The sequence below is a fragment of the Piliocolobus tephrosceles genome, chromosome 8, assembly GCF_002776525.5.
Source record: "Piliocolobus tephrosceles isolate RC106 chromosome 8, ASM277652v3, whole genome shotgun sequence".
In the NCBI taxonomy this organism is placed as follows: domain Eukaryota; kingdom Metazoa; phylum Chordata; class Mammalia; order Primates; family Cercopithecidae; genus Piliocolobus; species Piliocolobus tephrosceles.
The window spans coordinates 100789114-100813302 of record NC_045441.1 but is presented as its reverse complement, the minus strand read 5'-3'; the positions used below and the strand labels follow the sequence as shown (position 1 = coordinate 100813302).

At 38.0% G+C, this 24189-nt stretch overlaps 1 protein-coding gene across 1 annotated transcript in view; it reads left to right on the top strand.

Moving 5' to 3' along the window:
- The window catches only part of NRCAM (neuronal cell adhesion molecule), a 93364-nt gene that overhangs the window by 59124 nt on the left and 10051 nt on the right, over positions 1-24189 (top strand). The window contains exons 18-23 of the mRNA XM_023183107.1: positions 141-256; positions 1653-1857; positions 4235-4357; positions 5717-5893; positions 22017-22148; positions 22968-23046. Of these exons, the coding sequence (XP_023038875.1) occupies positions 141-256; positions 1653-1857; positions 4235-4357; positions 5717-5893; positions 22017-22148; positions 22968-23046 (832 nt within the window). The remainder of the gene's footprint in view (positions 1-140; positions 257-1652; positions 1858-4234; positions 4358-5716; positions 5894-22016; positions 22149-22967; positions 23047-24189) is intronic.

Sequence of the window (24189 nt, the reverse complement as noted above, 5' to 3'; positions counted from 1 at the left end):
AAATCTGTGTTCAAGCCTTAATAATCCATAGAACAGGACTGGAGTATGCTTCCGGCCAAAAATTATTAGAGATAGTGATATTTATGGATGAAATTAAAAATAACATTGATACTTCTACCGCTTCCCTGTCCTTTTCCTAGTCCCAATGGTGGCTCCCGGGAACGTGCGTGTGAATGTGGTGAACAGTACCTTAGCGGAGGTGCACTGGGACCCAGTACCTCTGAAAAGTATCCGAGGACACCTACAAGGCTATCGGGCAAGTGAAGGGGGGACCTTCTGTGGCTTTCTTTAGTAAGGGCAGCAGCGAATGCCACTTGTCATGCACACCACAGGAGGTGGGGCTTATTTGGTTCATTGCTTTGTGAACTTGTGGACTGAAGAGTTCATTTGGCTCATTGCCTCAGGTAGCCACTGCCAGAGTTGACTTGAAATCTCACTGCATCCAAAATAAGAAAAAACAAGTTTTCTCCATTTTTCCCACTGATGATCTAACATTCTGCCAACTAAGTATGTATACAAAGTGGGGAAAATTAATTTTTTAACAACCTAGAATATTATCTACTGTAGCTAGCTTTAAAGCAATATGGACCACATGTGGTGAACACACAAAATTATCCTGATAATCATTTAGGCATTTTAAAAATAATTCAGAATATACTTTAAGACCTTATACTGTCAGCTAGGTCATTCTTATAAATATCCATTATCTTTGTTCTTGAGATGTACTGAAAGATAAATATCCATTATCTTTGTTCTTGAGAAGCACTGATTCATAGAGATTTGTTACTGATAGGCAGCCAAACAATCACTACTTTGATTTGTTTAGCCTGTCCTCTAGAGGTCACTTTTTGTACTACATCACGCTCAACCTTTTTCCTCCCCAACCCCGAGCTTTGCCAGATTCCGTATAAATGTTGATGTCTCTTGAAAATGCCTTTAAATTCCTAAGAATTTAAGAGAACTTAGTAAACAACAATTCTGGATTTGTGACCAAAATTAATCAATACTTTCTTACCCATCACTCCAAAACCTGTGCCTGCAATCAAATACAAAAAAAGGAGTATTTTAAACTAAGTGATACATTTTGATTTAATGGAAAAACTCTAGACTTTCAATGGAGGATCCCCTGTGGCTCTTGATAGCCCCGTGGCTGTGAAAGTCAGTTAGTAGCCCACACGTTCATCTGCACCATATGAATGACAGTAATAAAAGCCTCACTGTGGTGTCTAGGATTAAACTAAATGATAGATTGTACGTGAACATGTATTCTGGAAAAGTATGTAAACATTGGGCAGTACTTTTTATTTTTAGAATATTTTAATACAAGTAAAAGACTTAAATTCTATTGTCCTCCATTTGCCTCATGTTCTAGAGAAAACCATATGGGTCTCACACTCTTTTCATTTTCTTTAGACTCCTGCGACAACATAGTGTAGCCCAGCTTTGTCATGTGGCTATAATTTAATTTCCCTCATTATCTATGGGCTTCTATTCCTCTTGCCTCAGAATCAGTATCCATCAGTCTTGTTAGTAATTTTCTTTTAAAATATACCAAGGGAATTTTCTGGAAAAACAACAATTTCAATTTTGTGAGCATAAGGAATCTTGTTTCCTCCTTTGTGCATTCCTGACTTTTGTTCTTGCTGTTTCAGATTTACTATTGGAAGACACAGAGTTCATCTAAAAGAAACAGACGTCACATTGAGAAAAAGATCCTCACCTTCCAAGGCAGCAAGACGCATGGCATGTTGCCGGGGCTGGAGCCCTTTAGCCACTACACACTGAACGTCCGAGTGGTCAATGGGAAAGGGGAGGGCCCAGCCAGCCCTGACAGAGTCTTTAATACTCCAGAAGGAGGTATGGAATGGATGCGTCTCTAAGATCCCAGGAACATATGGCATAGCCTGAGAGGTTTTGCCTGACAGAAGGGCTACTGATCAAAGTATATTCTGGAAGCCAAATGTGATTGAAATTCCCATAGACGAATACAGCACACACAAAGCTACCAAAATATCAGATCATATGTGGCCTAAGTGTATGTAGGAGGCTTCAAAACCCAAATTGCTGCTCAGAAATGCCCTCTGCCTTGACTTAAAATTTTTCTCCACATGCACTCTCTGAAACCTTGCTACTTTGACATTTATTTGGATCATTAACTTTCTGATATGAAAGAGGTTCCGTAACTTCTCTTAGTGTCAGTAGCCTCATCTGAAAAGCCTGAGAACCAAATTAGATAACCTAACAAAAACACCTGGAAAGGAAAATATTTCTATAAGTTATAGTTTACTTCTGTAGCTTCTTTCTTAGTGCACTTCTCTAATTTATTTGAAAGTTGAACTGAGTTAGAAGGTTGCAAGTCTTGACCAAGTGGATTGGGAAAAAGAGGGAAAAGTCATTGCAGATATGGGCAACTGCAAGGGAGGCAGTAAGGGAGGACCAAATATATATTGATCCAGGAGTCGGGGGAGAAGGAATTTGGACACAGGGACAATGGAGCCTTGTGGGTGATGGAGAGAGGGGCCCATGTGGTAAAAAGAATGAAGATTGGAAAAGGCAATAAAATAAGCTTTACCTATTTTAAATTCTGCAACAATATGCCACTATGACAATGGCCAGATAACTTCTGTAGATTGCTTAGCTCTTTTTGATAAAAGAAGTTCACAGAAGATGCACCCCACCCTGGCTGCTGATTGAAAGACTCATGATGTGAGCAGCTGCCCAGCAGCCTCTGAGAACCACCCTGTGTCCCAGCTCCCATCTCATTATAAGTTTTTGTCCTCACTCTCACTGTCCCTTAGAGAGTCAGGGCTCTTCCTACTCAAGGCTTTCACAAGTGAAGCCTCACACTGGTTCTTTAGGTGATTCAGGGAAAGGTGTCATAGAGGAGATGATCAGAGAATTGAAGGATAAAGAAGAGAGGAAGAAGTATGTCTGAAGACACAAAGGTATGAAATAGCCTGGCTTCTTCAGAAAACTGCAAGTTGCATGGCCAGAACTGGTAAGAAAAGGGAGGAAGGTCAGCTAGGGAAGGCCCAGATCATGGATGGTCTTGGTTGCTGTGGACAAACCTGCAGGCCAAAGGCTGTTAACCTGGGGACTGAAGTCCCTTCGGGAGTCAATGAATGGGTTGAACGAGCTCCATGAACCTGCTGAAATTGTATGCAAGATATGTGTATATTTTTCCAGGGAGTGTTTATGGCTGTCATCAGATTCTTAAAAGGGTCTGTGACCAACCCCCCCCCAAAGTAAAGAACCACTTATTGGGTTGGAGAAGCTTAGAAGCCTAGAATTATGTGCCAGGCATGGTTTCAGGACCAGCCAAAGACATCTGAGGGCCTAAAGCAGGGAAATGGCAAAGAAGATGGGGATAGGAAGAAATGGATATGGTTTAGATTAAGGGAGTGGAGTTAGTGTCTGAGGAGATGATGGAAATGAGGCAGATAGGGAAGTTCAGGTTGACTCTCTGGTTTTTGGCTAGAGTGACAATAGGGAGAGTGGTTCCATTATTTCATTTCCAGGGGCAGTGGTAGGAGAGGTAACCATTGTGAGAGAGAGCTGCCACTAGCCATCATCCTCATGAGGAAGTGAATAAAAGATGAGCAGACATGTTTCCTCTGGTGATTTGCCAGCCTCTGCCACAGAGAACCTGAGACCCCTCGGTCCTTCCCAAGGGCCAGGGGTGTGCCAAGGTTGGGCTTTTGTCCGTTCATCACCAGATCCTGGGCAGCTGTCAGCTCTCAGGATAAGAATGTCTCTGCACCTGGGCGTGCTGGCCCACAGCCCACCAGGCAGGGCATTCTGACTGTTTGGAGACACCTGGTTTGTTGGAGAAAACAGTCCTTAATGGTCCAGAACACAGCTGCTTCCACTCACAGATCCGGTTAGAATAGTTTCACTTGGTAGCTAGTTGGCTTCTATTAAGACACCATTCATGAGTCAAATAAGGACTGCCTCTTTTTAAAATATTAGGTTTGAGTCCATCTAAAGGCAAAGTCATTATGTGTTTTGAGAGGATGGTTTTATTGAATATAAATGTAAATGACAGGAGAGAAAAAGGAAGAGAATAACTAAATGGGTGCCTGTCACAGGTTTGTACTAATGTATTTTCAGCTGAATCAGGAATGAGTTACTGAAACCCAAAACCTTAAATCGTGTGAGCATGGTGAAATGTCACTTTAATACATGTTAAAACATTCAGAAATCTCTGTGTTGACTGTAAGTTCTCCCCTGTAAGTCCCCAGTGCTCCCTCATCTTTGAAGATTGTGAATCCAACACTGGACTCTCTCACTTTGGAATGGGATCCACCGAGCCACCCAAATGGCATTTTGACAGAGTACACCTTAAAGTATCAGCCAAGTAAGCTGTTGGGAGGAAGTAAAGGGGAGATATGGTTTTATTTTATTTTATTTATTATTTTAATTGACAAATAATTGTACCTCATCATGGGGTACATAGTGATATTTCGATACATATAGTAATCAAATCAGGGGAATTCGCATATTCATCTTCTCAAATATTTATCATTTATTTGTGTTGGAAACATTTAATATCCTCCTTCTAGCTGTGTATGGAACACCAGAACTTAGTCTTTGTTTTTAGCTATCCTTTCGTATCCTTTAACTGATCTCTCCCTATCTCGCCTTCCCCCTGTCCTTCCTTTATCTCTGGGATCCGGTGTTCTACTTTTCACTTCTGTGACATGAACTTTTCTTAGCTTCCACCTATGAGTCAGAACATGTGGTGTTTAACTTTCCTTTAGAAACACAGTTTGTTTTTTTTTTTTTTTGAGATGGAGTCTCGCTCTGTCGCCCAGGCTGGAGTACAGTGGCGTGATCTCCGCTCACTGCAAGCTCCGCCTCCCGGGTTCACGCCATTCTCCTGCCTCAGCCTCTCAAGTAGCTGGGACTATAGGCGCCCACCACCACACCTGGCTGATTTTTTGTATTTTTAGTAGAGATGGGGTTTCACCGTGTTAGCCAGGATGGTCTCGATCTCGTGACCTCGTGATCCGCCCGTCTCCGCCTCCCAAAGTGCTGGGATTACAGGCGTCAGCCACCGAGCCTGGCTAGAAATACAGTTTTAAAAATACTTAACTGTTATCAGAAAATACAAATTAGTTTTTCTTTATGTCTTTAGAATATATACATATACCTTCAAGTGTTATTTCAGAAAGAACTTCAAATCTTACTTTTTAAGAAAAATGATGTATATATTATTAAAAATTAAGTAATCTGTAGAATAATACAGACCTTTGGGGTGGAGTTTAAGTGAGTGCGGTCATTAAATCAGATACGCATTTTCTGTAAATAGAAAATAGTTCCTTTGGCACAAGTCCTCTGAAGAAAAATGTTTGGGGTTGTTTAACAATACGACTCCACCTGCAAGAACACAGGGGAAAAAATTCTATTGTGATTCAACCACAAAATTCTTCTAGTTTATTAGCCAGTAGAGAACATATTCCCCCTTGTGATATGATATAATGATATGATATGATATATGATATGATATGATATGATATGATATGATATGATATGATAGAACATAGTATAGAAGCTGTTAAAAAGTTATCACTTATTTATGCTGGGCAAAGAGTGAGTGGGATTATAAAAGTCAATGTAAGCCAGGTTGAACATTTTTAGTTGACGTATTTATTTATAATAGTATTCCTGTCACAATTAATGGAGAATGCACTTGTTTGTTATTTCTTATTGACAGTTAACAGCACACATGAATTAGGCCCTCTGGTAGATTTAAAAATTCCTGCCAACAAGACACGGTGGACTTTAAAAAATTTAAATTTCAGCACTCGATATAAGTTTTATTTCTATGCACAAACATCAGCAGGATCAGGAAGTCAAATTACAGAAGAAGCAGTAACAACTATGGATGAAGGTAAGATGGGTATGTATAAAATCCATATCATAACCATCATGAAATAAAAATCTTTAAGTTTATGCTTTCTTTTTCCTTCTTGCTATGGAGTGTCTGTCTTATCTGATTAATGCAAATACTTATTTGTAATTTCTCATTCTGATATATAATCAGCTATTTAGTTCATATTGGACTGTGATATTTTTCAACTATGTGAAACTTTTTAAAACTTATATTAAAATCTTAGGGCGGGAGTGAGTAAGCATAATATTTGCCACACTTGAATTTGAAGTTCAAGGGAATGTTGTTTCCTATTTACAACTGTATATATTATATACATGCACAAACATGTATATGTACACATACATATAATACATATATGCATACACAGACATACGCACCTGTATACACACAAATATATGTAATTCGAGTTCTGGTCCTGATTTACTGGAAATAATTTTCTAGTTCACATATCGATTTACATTTTCTAGCAAGGAAATCGAAACAGTTATTAAATAGTGCATTTATTTTGTGTTTGAGCAACAGATTTTACATTTTGGTATGTACAAAGAAAGCAAAATAGAGCATTATGGTATTTAGAAAAGGAATTAACACTTCTTTTCATACTTTAAAAAGTTATTCTGAAAATCTTGAGATTCAATGAAAATTATCAAAAATATTATAAAAATTTTCTGGTTTTGCATGTCTCTAAATTGTAGAGTTGTTTAAGTCTTATTCATTTGACTATCTTTGATAGCATAAAAAATTGACAATTTCTGTCCAAAAATTGGTTTGAAATGTCCTAAGCCTTCTTACATAATAAATAAGTATGAATAATGCACCTTAAGTAATGTGTTTGAATACTGGGTATTCAAACTGGGTATCCTGATAAAATTTTGGTACTGGATTTGAATACTGGATAAGTTTGGGGACACCAACATATCTCTGTCCCCTATACCTGATGTGGTACACTTCATTCTTCTTGCATGCTTTAGCGTTTTAATAAGTGTTTTTGTATTGCTATACATGCTCATGGGTGTGTTACATCTAACTATATAGTGTCCTGTTTCTGTTTCCCTTCATTAAAGCTGGTATTCTTCCACCTGATGTAGGTGCAGGCAAAGGTAAAATAATTCATCTGCATGACTTTATGTATGTGTGAAATTTGCAATGTGAAACATGGGGAAGTGCAGCATGGGTAAAACAGAGAAAATAAAATATGCCTTGAACCACCAAAAGAAGAGATCTCATCCAATCTTGGCTTTGAAATTAATTTCTAGTCCTTTCTTTACAAGTAAAAAGCCACAAATTGAATTCTCCAAAAATTTTTTCTTGAGACTTATCCCTGGTACAAATCCTAATCTTAGCTTTTAATACTATGATTTTGGCTGGATCAGACAGGACCAAAGCTGTGGATTTGTCACAGATCCTCTATATGGCCATGCCACATTATTTGGGGTTCAGAAATATTAGCCCTGTGATGGAAGCAGCCTGGTAGAAATCAGATCAACCAAGCTTCCTGTTCTATTCTGATTTAGCTGCTCTTGTTGTAGACACAGTGTACATTCAACTGCCATTGCTCAAAACCGTCTATTTGGAATTACAGCATAGCAATGCCCTCCAACTGGTTTGAGACTAAGTCTCCCCGAGCTTAGGGTCCCCTACAAGTGAGTCTTCCAGGTGACCAATATGGTCTTCTCAAATGTGTTATCCCATCCTGTCTTCACCCAACTGCCTAAGTCTCTTCCTCCTGAGTAACAGCCAACAATCCACAATGGATTACTTTTGTTCTCCTTTATTTCTGACAGCTCTCTGGGTCAGAAAGATTTGTTGGGAGAATGGTGCTTGAATAAGTTGTAATATGTCTTCCATCTGTGGCAATGCCAAAGATGCCCCAGTCTTTGACCCCTGGCTGCTTGTTGACCAGTCAGCCTTTTAGAGAGCAGTGGAGCATCTGCCACTGGGCACTGTTTTCACGTGGCATGCCCATGGTCAGGGGCTTTCCTGGGCTTTCATAGATCAGGTGAGTGTAAACAGGAATGAAGAAAAGGAAGACCAAGAGAAAAATGTGCTTTGCCCCATGTTATTCAACTCTTGTGAGCTTAGACTTGATAGATTTATTCTATTTGCTTAGAAATTTGCTTATATTCAGAGCTTTGGTAAATTACAAAATATCAATCAGATAGATTTTGGAGGTATTGAATAAGAACTATAGCCATTTTCAGTAACCTTAAGAGTATTATATTATATTTGTAGTTTTAGACTTGAACGGACGAAGTTGTAAAAATTCAAAATTTCTATATCATAGATGATGTAAACTTCTGTTTATTTGTATACTTCCTTCCTCTGATAATTAGACATCAGTTAAAATCATTAGTTGTTTTACAATAATGTACTGCCTTATAACTTCAATTGGAGCATTTCACTAAAAGCCTGGCCTTGTTTCCTATGCAGTGGACATGTCACTGTGGCCGTGCCTAGAGCTGATAGCAGAGAAATTGTGCTTGAGCAGGACTGTCTGTGAAGCAAGTCTGAATTCTCAATGGACTTGTCACGTTAGAAGCAGATGTGCACTCCACTGGAAAAATCATCACCCCTCTGTTTTTAATAAATTAAAACTAAAATCTTTATTTAAAGAGTTTTGGTTTTACCATTTGATGATACTAATTTGAATTGTGAGCTGCTTGTGGTTAGAGAGACAAGCAAAAATGGAGTGTCTGAAAGTTCATTAAGCCCCCAGTATTAACATCTGATGGATCTCAGATAAGGAATAATGTTTAAATAAGGGATAAAAAAAGCTAAATCTAACCTTAATTTTAATATGGTTTATTTTAATAGTTTAGCAGTAGTTAAATATGGCTTACATAAAAGGATATTTTGCCATGGTAAGACTTTTAACTGCTCAAGCATAAGTTGTGATCCTGGGTTTTCCTTCCTTAAAAATAGTTCTTTTTTTCAATCTGAAAATGAATTCTATCCTCTTCTCTATTTCCCTTCTCCATGTGGAGTTTAGCTGCTCTGTGACAGGAGAAAAATTAAAGTTCTCCACTATCCTTCCAAATTTTAATTTTTTAAATGTATCTTTTAAATTTTTATTTAAATCAGGACAAAAGGGAATAAATAAGAGATGAATAGAGATAAAACATGTGATATCCTTAGCTATAGAAGCATCAACATGGCCGGACATGGTTGCTCACACCTGTAATCCCAACAGTTTGGGAGGCCAAGGCAGGCAGATCACCTGAGGTCAGGAGTTCAAAACCAGCCTGGCGAACGTGATGAAACCCCATCTCTACCAAAAATACAAAAATTAGTTGGGCGTGGTGGCAGGCGCCTGTAATCCCAGCTACTCAGGAGGCTGAGGCAGGAGAATTGTTTGAACTTGGGAGGTGGAGGTTGCAGTGAGCCGAGATTGCACCATTGCACTCCAGTCTGGGCAACAAGAGCGAAACTCCATCTCAAAAAAAAAATATCAACATCTAATATGATTTTATTATGAATTATGATTTCATGAAAATTGGTTTTAATTCATTTCTGGTCAAAGAGGGGAAAAGAAATGCATCTGAGTTTACATTTTTAAATTTTCTTACAGATTTTAAGAGATGTTAATGAAACCTAAGTTTTCAAATGTATAATTACAAAAGGATTATAAACCTGAGGGAAAACCCATGATAATTCAATTAACTATATGATGCCATACTAACCCTTCTTCTTACCATTCTCCTCAATATAATTAAATACTCAAGACCTTTGAGTCATTTATTTTTGTCCTTTTCCTTGTTGGATTAAAGCTGTCAATATTTGTGTAGGAATTACAGTTGATCGGCATATTTTTTCAATTTCTGTGTCTCTTTAAATGAGGCTAGGAGTGGTGGCTCATGCCCATAATCCCAGCACTTTGGGAGGCCGAGGCAGGCAGATAGCTTGAGGTCAGGAATTTGAGACAAGCCTGGCCAACATGGTGAAACCCTGTCTCTACTAAAAATGCCAAAATTAGCCAGGCGTGGTGGTAACACCCGTAGTCCTAGCTACTCGGGAGGCGGAGGCAGGAGAATTGTTTGAACCCAGGAGGCAGAGGCTGCAGTGAGCTGGAGGCTGCAGTGAGCCAAGATTGCACCACTGCACCCCAGTCTGGGGGACAGAACAAGACTCCATCTCATAAATAAATAAATAAATGATTTCAGGGTCTGGAATTCTAGGAAGTAGACTTGTGAAGGCATGTGTAGAAACGAACCAAAAATGTGCAGTCTCAAAAAGATTTATGTTCCCAGTTTTGCTGATGATCCACAGTACCATATCCATTGCATTTGATCTGGCACTCTGGGAACCAAGCATCAGAATACTCTCCTAGGGTAATTAGCTGGAATATAGAAACAGGGAGAAACTAACTGGCAAGGCAGGAATCTGCATTCTTGACCTAACGTGCAGCCTGCTGTGGGCAAGCAGTTAGGAGTGAGCAGAGAAGGATACTGAGGATCAGCCAGTGCTGAACCCCTTCTGTGACCTGACTCTCACTGCGTTCTTTTACTGAAGAACCCATACATACAAAATGAAATTCCTTTTTTGGCCTAAACGAAAACAAAACAAGACAGATCTAGAAGCACAGAAGGTTCAATCAATTCAACAGTGAACGTCTCTCTGGCACATAAAATGCACCCGCCTTTGTTTAAGAAGCTGTGTATAAAGACAGTAAGACAAACCCTGGCCTTGACATGCTTAAAATCTAGCAGGTAAGAGCAACGTAATAAATAATAACATTATACATTGATGCTAAACTAGAAATTGGAGCAAAATGTTATCTGAATACAGAGGCGTGAACCATTTATTTTGCCAAGCAGAATCAGGAAAAGCTTCACAAAGAAAATAATATTGAACTGGGCCTTGAAGCCCAATTTTTGTTTTGTTTTATTTTTGGCAGATGAGTCAGGGAGTTGCAGTGTGTAAAGTCTCGGTAGGGGTCATAAGCACATGGGATTTGAAAACATACCGGATGTCTGGGTTATACCAAGCAGTCCACTTAGGCTGACATGTAGAGAGTGTGTGGAAAAGAGAAGACCCTGAGATGGGACTGGAGCAGTGGGCAGGGCCAGATGGTAACAGCTCTGAACGGCTGTGAATGCTTTGCTAAGGAATTTGTATTTACCTATAGGCAGAGTTTTAAGCAGAGAAGTCGCTAGATTACAGTTGTAGTTTCAGCAGCTAAATGTAGGTAACTACACTGGTGGTCTCTACAGAGGAAGACTTACAGCTGGGAGAGGCACACAGGAAGCAGCCCGTTGGGAAAGCCCAGAGACAGGGTACACTGGAGCTCCCTGTATGGTACAACATAGGTGCTCTGGGAGTCAGAAAGTGGATGAGTGGCAATTCAAAGGAAGGAGAGTTTGAATTCTCTATAGTAAAAGTGGCTAAACAGCATGCCTTAGGAAACTGTGGTATCTTTTCTGGGTACCTATAAGAATAAGCTAAATGCAAATTTCCAGTGTATAATACTTTATTATTAACTGTAACGAGTAATATGATGCTGTACATTAGATCTCTAGAACTTGTTCATCTTATAACTGAAAGTTTGTAGCCTTTGACCAACATCTCCCCCACTTCCCCAACCCCCACCCCACCCCTAGCCCCAGACAACCACTACTCTACACTCTGTTTCTCTAAGTATAACTTTTTTAGATTCCATATGTGAACCCCAAAAATCTGAGACAGGTTTTAGTTAATTTAGAAAGTTTATTTTGCCCAGGTTGAGAACATGTTCCTGTGACATACCCATAGCTCAGGAGACTCTAAAGACATGCGCCCAAGGTGGCCAGAGCACAGTTTGGTTTTACACACTTTAGGGAGATATGAGACATCAATCAATCTACGTGAGATGAACATTGGTTTGGTCTGGTAAGGCGGGACAACTCGAAGCAGGGAGTTTCCAGGTCATAGGAAGGTGAGAGACAAAGGGTTGCGTTCTTTTTGAGTTTCTGATGAGCCTCTCCGAAGGAGGCAATCAGATATGCATTTATCTCAGTGAGCAGAGGGGTGACTTTGAAAAGAATGAGAGGCAGGTTTGTCCTAAGCGGTTCCCGGATTGACTTTTCCCTTTAGCTTAGTGATTTTCGGGCCCAAAGATTTCTTTTCCTTTCACACACATTTAAGTGAGATCATGCAATATTTGCCTTTCTGTGTCTGGATTCTTTTAGTTAGCACAGTATCCTCCAGGTTCATCCATGTCGTTGCAAATGGCAGGATTTCCTTCTTTTTTAAGTCAGAATAATATTCCATTGTATGTGTGTATATATATATGGTAATTTCTTTATCCATTCATCTGTCAATGGATATTTAGGTTGTTTTCATATCTTGACTTTGTGAATAATGCTGCAATGAACATAGGAGAGTCGATACCTCATAGAGATACTGATTTCATTTCAATAAAACTAGAAACAAAATAATAATAATGAACAGTTTAGAGAAGAAACTCTGAGAAGGGAGCACCCATAGAAACCAATGTAAAAAATAAAAAGGAACTAAATGCTCTTTTGTTAGAAGTATTTTGCTCTTTTGTTAGTAAATGCTCTTTGTGTTAGAAGTATTATGGTTCTGCCTTGAACATCTTCCATAATTACTCCAAGATTAAATTCCTCAGTTTCAGGATTCCAACATTTTTTAAGAAAATTAATGTTTTTCCTGGGTTGCCGTCGATGTTTTACACATGTGTGCATATTTACTGTCACTGATTGATCGTATTCCTATTATTTTTTCCTATAAGAAGAATATCTCAGAAAACTAAAATTAACTAGGTCCACAGAAGGACTCTGAATAATTCAGTAATCCGTTTTGCCCTCTGCTGTTTCCCCATGCTTAGCACAAAGAGATACAAAATTTGCATGTGTTGTTGAATTATATTTTAGAAGTCAAGAGCATTATTTAACCGCTTTACTATCTTTCTTTTCTTAATTCTAAGAAGTGTAATTTTATTACATTTATTTGAACAAAGGTCTTTAGCTTCTACATTTTATAAACATGTCTTGGAATATAATTTTAGTGTCTTGGTAAACCCATTGATGCTGTCTGATTTACTATCCTAGTAAATTTTATGTGGGATAATAAATTGATCTTATTTTTTAACTGCTGGAGTTAACACATCTGTAAATGTTTCGTTTTTAGTTTAAGCTATTGAGGTAGGACTGATAGAATTGCCAGCCTCAGGTATTCAAATAACATATTTTAATGACTTTAGATGTTGTCTTTACCCAGTAGCAAGCATGTAGCATCATCTGGTCTCCATAATTTGGATTTTTAAGAAGCTATTTAGGTTGCACTATGATTTTTCAGAAAATGCTTTGTAACAGACAGTTAACAGGTAAGATTGTCTTGCTCTCTGCGAAATGTTACATGTAGTAGTTTTTACTCCTTTTATTTATTCTTTCTTAACTTCTGATAGAACATATCTGGAAATTTCTTTTGCAGCTTCTCTTCCAGCATCCCCTAATCATCCATCATTCTCTAAAGCAGGGGTTCCTTACCTGGGGTCCTTGAGTTCCCCAGAGTTTGATACTCAAAGAAGTCTGTTTCTTGAAACAGATCAAAAGCGCTGTCCAAAGGGGCATTCTCTGTCACACCAACACAGATTTTTCAAAGACCTGCATTGAGATGACAAATAGAATTGAAAAGTAGCCACATAGTATTGGGGTTTACCTTGGGATCTCTGACATTCCATGACAACATCTGTCCCTGGGATTGTTCGGCAATCCCCCTCTCCATCACACATTAATAAATGAAGACGGTGGCATTTCCTGGGACTGTATCTAATGGACAACAGTTAACATTGTTTAGAACCCATATAATAGAACTCATAAATTTTAATATCATGCATCATTATTTCTGATCATTAATTTATTTCCTAATGCTGTGATTTAAGAAACAAAAAATATTTCTGTAATGAAAGCATAGCATGAGTGAACCCTAAATTTTAGCAGTAAATTCTTATTTAATTCTATTTGCATAATTTCACAGTATTTAAACTTATTTTATATTCGTGTGTATGGTGCTGCAATATGATTGTTTGTTTTATTTTTCTATTGTATGTTTAGTTCAAGCAGTAAATCCCAGGATCAGCAATCTTACTGCCGCAGCTGCTGAGACCTATGCCAATATCAGTTGGGAATATGAGGGACCACAGCATGTGAACTTTTATGTTGAATATGGTGTAGCAGGCAGTAAGAAACAATTTCATTACCCGATTTTTAATTTGGGGGATGCATTTTAAAAGATTAAGAACATTCTTAGGAATTTACTATGGATCATCTTGAAAAATAACTTGATCCAATTAAATGAATGACTTATCTAAAAAAAGTGTAGTGAACCATCAGCCTACCACATATTATATGCACAACTAGGAATTGCTTTTTTGTGTTATTAATAACAGATGGCATATGTTCCATTACGTATGTTATTTTCATATCATAGTACTTAAAACTGGTTCTATGCCCACAACACATAAACAAGAATAAGAAGGAGTAATTATAATACTTGCAAGTACAAGTGGGAAAAAAGTAAAGATTTTTTTTTTCAAATCATACTTTGAAGTAACAGAAATCAAACTGACTTGAAAGTATTCATTTTGCCCTAACTAGCCCAACAGAATTTTATAAGAAACTGCAGAAAATTAATACTTTGGGAGAGCATTCATTATGTTTTAATGTTTGATATGTTCTCAAGTCAGGCACTCTTCGTAGATCCTGGCCACGTCTACTGGGAGATGGGGCAGCTTTCACTTTCAGCAGTTTGTGAAAACCCAGTGCCCCCCTCCTAAATGCAGGGTGCTTACACAGAACAAAAGAGGTGGCCTATGTATATTGTGACAAAATGTTGAACAGAGTCCAACTTTCTGTTTAAGCCTTTATCATGCAAGTAAATATTTTTAGAAATGAGGATCCCTTTAGAAAAACCAATACCTGGGAAAGGTTGAATCAATTAATTGGATACATTGGAAGGCATTTCAGTTTACCAAAAGATTCATCTTAGGCCGGGCGCGGTGGCTCAAGCCTGTAATCCCAGCACTTTGGGAGGCCGAGACGGGCGGATCACGAGGTCAGGAGATCGAGACCATCCTGGCTAACACGGTGAAACCCCGTCTCTACTAAAAAATACAAAAAAAAAAAAAAAAAAAAAAAACTAGCCGGGCGAGGTGGCGGGCGCCTGTAATCCCAGCTACTCCGGAGGCTGAGGCAGGAGAATGGCGTAAACCCGGGAGGCGGAGCTTGCAGTGAGCTGAGATCCGGCCACTGCACTCCAGCCGGGGCGACAGAGCGAGACTCCGTCTCAAAAAAAAAAAAAAAAAAGATTCATCTTGTGAATCTTAAAAAACAATTCTTCCCATAGTTCATTTAAGCTATTTAATGTATAACAGTTCTTTTGATAAACATCTTTAGAGAAACTCAACAGTTTCATAAGGCAAGGTGCAGATAAAGAACCTTCCTTTGTATTAAAGAGGAGAATTGATACAATGGGAATATATACAATTAATAAGCAAGCTAGATACCCAGTCTGTTTTTCTTTGAGGATATTTTCCTGTAGGTCATTTAAATTGATTTATTTGACATGACTACATTTATAATAATCTAAAATGGTATATCTAAGCATCCTACATCTTGTCTTTAGCTTATAAAGAATTTTCCTTTCTTGAAGCATTAAGTGACTTCTGGTCCCTTAAAATATTCAAATTTGTTGTTTTTGCAAAATTTCCATAGGCAAAGAAGAATGGAGAAAAGAAATTGTAAATGGTTCTCGGAGCTTCTTTGGGTTAAAGGGTCTAATGCCAGGAACAGCATACAAAGTTCGAGTTGGTGCTGTGGGGGACTCTGGTTTTGTGAGTTCAGAGGATGTGTTTGAGACAGGCCCAGGTGAGGCGCACACCACACCTGTTCTGGCTCCCGCTCAGAGGTGGAGGCCGCCAGGTGCTCCAGCTGGAGATGGGGGCTGGTGGAGCTGTGTTATGGGTAGGGCATGAATGTCTTTCTATGGGGCCCTGTTGGGTTGGGAGTTTTGGTTTTTGTCTTTGGTTCTTTATGTCAAATGAATTACAGAATTTAGCAAATCTTCTTCTAGCCACATTATTACCAAAAACCATCACAAAAATAGACTTAAATATGATTTTAACTTATGTTATGTGAAGAATTCAATTGTTCATATCACATGTATAAACTTTCCCTCAGTGGTAAACTGAAATTTTTAAAGTGCTTTTGAAGATGAAAGAACTTACAAGAAAGTCACAATTCTGGCCGGGCGCAGTGGCTCACGCCTGTAATCCTAGCACTTAGGGAGGCCGAGGCAGGTGGATCACCTGAGGTCAGGAGTTGGAGACCAGCCTGGCCAACATGGTGAAACCCTGTCTCTACTAAAAATACAAAAATTATCTGGGCGTGGTGGTGGGTACCTGTGACCCAGCTACTCAGGAGGCTGAGGCAGGAGAATCACTTGAACCCAGGAGGCAGACGTTGCGGTGAGCCAAGACTGTGCCATTGCACTCCAGCCTGGGCAACAGAGTAAGACTCCATCTCAAAAAAAATAAAAAAGAAAAGAAAGTCACAATTCTTTATTTCAAAATGGCCTACAACCCAGCAGAACCCTGCAGTCTGCTTAGACAACTGATACAGATATTATTACATTTGTATGGAACAAGAACTTGTACAATTCGTATGCTACATTTTTTATCACACCAAATTTTACTGCCTGTGAATATTATCAAAATATACAAGTAAAAAGTGAAGTTTCTAAAATAAAGAAAAATGTTCATGTGAAATGCAAAAACATTCATATTTGCTCACTAGATGGAGAACAATCTCTGCTTACTTACATTTCAACAAGAGTTGTTTGTGGTACATGTTCACTCTGCGGTTCATACCCCTATGTTATTTTCAGTCACTGCATGCATTCTTAAAGAAATGTGCATATCCTGTAGAATACATTACACAATGTATTTTTTGTGACTTTCATTAACAAAGCATTATGATTTTTAAAGTCAGGTTTTCCAGTTTAGAAAAATATAAATCGTAAGTGGTTTTTAAAAAGAAACCAACAATAATGTATTAAACTATATTTTAAAGATACTCGTTTGCTAAAATCATAATGTTTTAAGAAAACCACACATTTTCTGTTATTCTGTTTTTTGTATTTCATATCCATTTATGTACATAGTTCTAGGAAAACTGTGTGTTAAACTTAAAAGGGGAATATCTAATCAATTCGTAGCTAGTTTACAAGGTTTTTGTTTGTTGTTATTGATAACTTTTATTTTCAAAATGCTAAAAGCTCAAGTAGGTATTATCTTCATATATAGCTGGAATGCTAATAATAGTAATGGGACTAGCATTTAGTCAGCTCTCCTATACAGCAGGAAGTGGTTTTCTCATTCAGTCCTTACAACAATCCTATGCTGTAGGCATCATTATTACTCCACTTACCCCTCAAGTCAGAAAGGTGGAGTACCTGCCAGGTCGCCCAGTAGGAACGTGATAGAGCTGGGATTAGAAGCTTGTCCTTCCATCTCCAGAAGAAAGGCCCTCACTATGCCCCCACTGCAAGGTCACAAAGGTCCACAGGCTAAGGAGGACAGGCTGTTTCAGAAAGGGCAGCTTCAGTCAACACTTGGTATATCCAGTCAGTGATTCTGGACCCCTGCAGGCTGCACGTGGTTACTGGTTCTGGATTATTTATGAAGAATCTACTATGTATAAAAATGACCTATTGTTAAAATTGTTAGAAATGTTGGCCGGGCGCGGTGGCTCAAACTTGTAATCCCAGCACTTTGGGAGGCGGAGACGGGCGGATCACGAGGTCAGGAGATCGAGACCATCCTGGCTAACACGGTGAAACCCCGTCTCTACTAAAAAATACAAAAAACTAGCCGGGCGAGGTGGTGGTGCCTGTAGTCCCAGCTACTCGGGAGGCTGAGGCAGGAGAATGGCGTGAACCCGGGAGGCGGAGCTTGCAGTGAGCTGAGATGCGGCCACTGCACACTCCAGCCTGGGCGACAGAGTGAGACTCCGTCTCAAAAAAAAAAAAAAAAAAAAAAAGAAATGTTTAGGAAAGGAAAAAGTGACTTTAACCAAAGTTAGATTCACCCTCAAAATCAAGTTGTAGCATTTTTTGTCCTTTTATAGGACAAAAGATAACTCCTTTAGAAAATGATTTTTCACTCAGCAGTGTAATGCCTACACTTCCAGCAGCAACTGCCAGATAGTTCAAGGTAAGGAATCATGATAGGTGGACCTTCTTGTGGGCCCATGATAGAGAGACAGGACAAGGTCACAACCAGTTCTTGTCACTTTTTACATATAAATGTATTAAAAAGAACAAATATTGAGTCAACTCTAGTGACCTTAGTTAACACATCACCTGTAAGAGCAAATGCTGCTAGCGTTCTAGAATGCCTCAGTTTACCATTACGCGGCCTCCCTTTTCCCAGTTCACAATGCTCCATCCTTTGGGGCTGCTGGGTTAACTCCAGTGTGAAACCACCGTCTGCCACTGGTCCTGCTCCTCCTCTCCTCTCCTCCCTCTGGGTTCGCAGTGTAAGGATGTCAGTGTTTGGCATGAAAGCATATCATTGGCTAATTTTTAAACTCTGCATTCATGATCTACTTCTCTGTCTTTTTCTGAGTTCTGCTAATTTTAGGACCGTAGACTCAACTTTCATCTATAGTTGTTTCATGAATCTTCCTACCATTACGCCATCTCTCCCTTTTATAGTCTGGATTTTTAAGGTATATTTCTTAATTTTTTTCCTATGGCACAAACTGAAAAACAAATGAGATAGGCAGTGTCCTGATGCTGCACTTCTTCCCCGTACTACTGGAATGACCTTTCATTACTGCCACGCCACCTCGTGTGACCGCTCATTAGTGCCGCTCGCTACCCCCATTTGACCTCTCATTAGTGCCACCCTATCTGGTATGACCAGATCTGACCTCTCATTAGCGCCATCCACCTCGTCCCCTTCCTCTTTTACCTGTGTCCCTCAATTACCCAGTCTTTCTTGTCATCACAGAGGATTTAAAACAGATTTGTTTTCCCAAGACCTAACAGGTTTTTTGTCAGTTGTCTCCAAACTTTGGTTAAGGTCACATTTTGCTCTTCCTAAATACTTCTAAGCATTTGAACAGGACATTTTCATCCATAGTGCACTCTTCATAAATAGTAGAGAACAAATAACCATTTCCCTCACCCTGTCTCTCTTCTATGTTGATTCTATGGTTCTGAGGACTCAAGAGCATTTTCCTCAGAGACCTCCTACCACAGAGCACAGATATCCATGACAGCAAGCAACGCCAGAGCAGAAGACTGTTGTAAAGCTGACCTACAGAAAACAAAGCAAATCTCATTCTATTTTCATGTTCTTTATATGTGTTTAGTTTATCATTTTGTGGATTACTCATATAATACATGAATATAATTTTATTTTTTAAAAAATTCAGATAGTGAAGATTCTCTTTTACTCCGCTACTCAGCCCTACCCAGCCCTTCAATGGGTGATACCCACCCATTGAAACTGACTCTAGAAGGAAAACCCCCAAAGGTTTAATTCTCTCTGTGTAAGGGGTGTGTGTGTGTGTGTGTGTGTGTGTGTGTATGTGTGTGTTTGTGGTGCATGATCGTGGTTATGGCTTGGATTTGTATGTCCCAGATGATTTTAGATTGTCCTGAAAAGGCTTGAAGCCTCTTTTAATCATTCTGGAATTTAAATCTTTTATTTTATGGATGGAAAGTCAATAGAAGCTTTTATTCCATTTACACAGTTTCTGTTTTATATCAATTTCTGGTGTACTTGTGTGTGCCTGAATGTGACTGTGTGTGTGCACACATGCACCTATTACCATATTGTGTCTGCCTATTTTAAATAATAGGGCAGTGAAATATTTTTTCTTTAGACATAGAGGCAGAAACTCAAAGTCAGTGTGGATGTTTGCACACCACCCATCAAACATCCATCCAGTTCTTGCATGGTTGCATAGCAGCAAACTGCCAGTCAGTAGTTCGATTTTGGCAGTCACCATCCTTGTAGAACAATATCTCTGCTGGTACCTGAGTATCTTGTTTTTCCCTTTTTAGTTGCATTTAATTAGATGAAAAATGTAAATGCTGAATCTATTATGACACGGCTATAAATCAGCACACTAAAAACAAGAACTAACTTTAGTCAAATGCTTAAGAGACTTAATGCCGTTTGGTTTTTGGTTCAGTTTTGAAGAAAAAGCACAGACCGGGCATTAATTGAAAGAAATATGTTGCCGAAGCGGATGTAATGATGGACTTTAATACCTTTTTGCCTGTCTCAGAATAGGAAGTGCCTATAGCATTTTATTCTTTAACTGAAGACTTTTGCAGATTTGATATCTGGATTGTTTTTAGGAATGCGTTACAGCAGTGTAATATAATGGCTAGTGGCATATTTTCTGGAGTCAGACACAGGTTGCTTCAACTTTTTGGCAAGTTCTTAATCTTCTCTGGGCATGGATTTATTCCTGATGCCTACCTCAGAGACTTGTTGTAAAGATTAAATGAGATATGCCTTCAGCACAGTGCCAAGCCTATGGTAAGGGTCCAAAACTGTTAGCCATCAGTGTTATTACCATTGTCTTCATCTTCATCATCATGACTGTGGTATGTATATGGCAAGGGGAAACTACCTAAACTGGTGCTTTACTTGTATGTGGCTATGATACAGCTCAAAACTTCGCTAACTAATGAGGCATGAGGGCCTATTGGGAAAAGGCTACCAGCCTTTGACTTGTATTTCAAATAAGGTATTTTTGCTTCTCATTTTATTTATTCTACATATGTCCATATTTTTTTTACCTTCCTCTTCACACTTGATTTTTAGCGTTTCCTTTTTCTCCCTAAACTTTATATGGAGAAAAAGAGGCAATGAGATGCTCTTTTTACAACATTGGCAGAACCTGGGATATGCATAGTCATGTTTATTTCTGCATCCAGAGATCACACACATCTAACTCAACTGTGTAAAATATATTCAGAAGAAATTCAGTCAAATTAAAAGCATGATATAAGCATGCTTATGGAGTCAAAAGAAGAAAATGTTTTATCTTGATTATGGTCAAAAGCGAGAAAATAAAGGTCTTTTAAAAAAGAATTTATGCCAGTTAAGCAAATCTGCATGGGCATGTCTGAATAGCCATTGATGCTGCACTTTTTCCCATAAGATTGATACTTTAAAATAATACCCAAAATGCTAATTATTCTGTGGTTTTCTTAGAAATTTTGCATATTATGACTGATGGAATAAGGGGTTTCACATTTATTAAACAGAATAGATGAACACTGAAAGGATATGTATACACATAAATGAGTACTTTCTTTTCAAACTGGTCACTTGGGCAAATAATGATTTCACTGACTGAGAGATATGCTAATCTTTTGAATGGATCCTTAGCAATAACAAATATTGATCTTTGAGGGTAGATTTGGTTTTTCAGAAATTTCCACTCAGAACCAACTCTTGTGAATGAGATGAATAACAAATCTAAGGAATGAGGGGAATAACAAATCTAAATAATATTTTGGGTGCAAATTGAGATGTTATATAAAACAATACAGCTGTTTTTCTGATCTGGAAAGGTTTCTTGTGTGGACCGTTTTCTTTTTTAACAGATTTCTAAAAAATATCGAAAATGACAACAACCTTGCAAGGACAGTTTAGCCTCTAAAAGCAGTTTCTTTGAAGAGAAAATACTCAATTAGATGTATACATTCTGTTCTGTTTAAAACTCAGTTTTATATTTTTCTCATTGTACTTAATGTAAAATGTATCCTGTTAAAAGTAAATAATTGGTTTGGGAATTTGTTTTTATTGAGAATATATAGTGAAAATAACTGTGAACACAATGTTCACCAGGGCTTGTTAGCATTTAATGTTATCATTATTCAGATTTCTCTATTTGATTTTTTAATGAATGAAGATTTTTCAAAGTTAAGTATTTATATAATTTCTGATTAATAATTGACAGATCCTAATTTGGGGCCACATGCAAAATATATGAAAGCTCACATAATGTGGCAATTTTTTACTCTGAGAGACTGCAGCAGTTCCCATCTCCCCTTAACCTACTGCCACTAACACCGTTGATTTATTTTCCAGCGATGGCAAGCCGGCAGGTGGATATTGCAACTCAGGGCTGGTTCATTGGTCTAATGTGTGCTGTCGCTCTCCTTATCTTAATTTTGCTGATTGTTTGCTTCATCAGAAGAAACAAGGGTGGTAAATATCCAGGTAAGAAAGAAAGATTAAAATTGCTTTATAATGCTACTTAATAATCCATTAAACTAAAAATAAATAATGGGGGTAATCATGTAGATTGTAATATTATGTCTTCCCAGAGCCATGAGTTTGGAGTTTCTCTTCAAATGACTTTTGATCCCTTTTTATATAATGGCAACCTAAACATTGTCAACGATCATAAGGCATTTGGAGGAGTAAATCAATCTGTTCTCTGAAAACAGTAGTGAGTCTACTTTCTTAGACTCCACATAAGTTATGGATGCTGAAGTAACACCTAAAACCAACTGGCAAGGGGAGAGTTGCAGGGAGGGTGCATGGAGTTTTTCAGAGGAAGTAATGCATGAACTAAGTCTTCATATTGTGATGTGTGACATTGCTTTCCCTATAAAGTAATGGTTTATTCAATTTAGCAGACCCATTAAATTTATATTTCCTTTACCTGACCATTTTCCCTTCAGTGACAAGAAAACAAAATCTGTGAAAGAATAGGCTTACAAAAACAATTTGCAACCATTAATATAATTAATAAATAGATTGGTAAAATAGGGAGAAATCTTAGAAACTTAAAAATTATTTATTTATCAGGTGAGAGACTAGTCAACTTTATGTGTTAATAAATGTACATTCTATTGGGTTGCCTCAAAAATAAAACACCAACATATATGTGTGGCCACAATATATATGGTTATACAACATCTACTTGTGTATAGAATTATTTTTCACTGCTGTGTGTCTCAAAGAATGCTGTCAGGGACTTTGAATAAGAAAGAACAGGATCAACAGAAAATCATATCATTTTGACATTTTTAGTTAAAGAAAAGGAAGATGCCCATGCTGACCCTGAAATCCAGCCTATGAAGGAAGATGATGGGACATTTGGAGAATACAGGTGAGCCCCTGCTTCTCTGCTCTTCGTCTTCTCTGCCCACACGAACACAGTCTCGAGAATAGAACTCGGCTAGAACATGCTTTGCCTGGCATCTAATATTTTCCTCAAATATAAGTTTAGGGATACTTCCATGTCTCAGTGTTTACATGTCCCTCATGGTCAAACATTTTCATTTTTCATTAAAAAACTAAATTTTGATTTTAGTCATAATTTTGGAGGTGGAATGTCTCCCACTTTGTCATATTTTCCATGGGCCCATGCTGTATTGATCAATCTAATCTAGCAAAGCCAGTGTGCTACTATGAGCATTAAAACAACAAAAAAGACCCCCCAATGCCCGCATTGTAAAGAAAACTATACTTGTCATCTTCTAAACATGCTGTAATAAAACCAGTGTGAACAGACTTTTTCATCTAGAATTTGAAGCTAGTTTTCCTAAACAATACCCATACCCTTGCCCTTTAATCATGAAATGGTGACTAGATTGTTTTAGAAGCTGTTAACTATTAAGAAGTATCATAGCCCTCTAGGCAATGTGTTACTCACGGAACTTTGATAATACATTCTTGGCTTGACTCCATCATTAAGGGAAAATGTTAATATAACCTATGTGCTAAATTTTTTAAAAATCTTCTCTTTAAACAAAGATAAATCTTTTCAAGAGAAGGAAAATATTATTTTAGATTTGTTTAAAAACAGAAACAAAATATGTATTTATTTAAATAAAATGTGGGGATTCAGTTATTTTAAAAGTATACCTTTTAAAAATACCTTCTTTACCTTGCTTTTTCTTTTTAGAAGCCTCTTGCTTATATAAAATACCTTTTAAATATGCATTAAGCCCACTTTGAGACATTGTTTGCAAGATGAAGAGGCTTTTAGGCGAAATAAAATATTTCACTATTGTGATTTCCAGGCAGCATTTGTAGAGAAGATATTTATGTTACTTTTTACCTGTCTCTAGAGCTCATTTTTGGTTTTTCCATGTCACTATCATGTCAATATCATAGAATTTCATGTGACATAATGCTAAGGATGAAAAATATAGAACTGATTGAGAAAAAGACATTTATTTTCAATAAAATCACTTTCTTATCAGTTTCCATGTAGATACCTGTGTTTTTCCTTTATTATCTCAGCCCC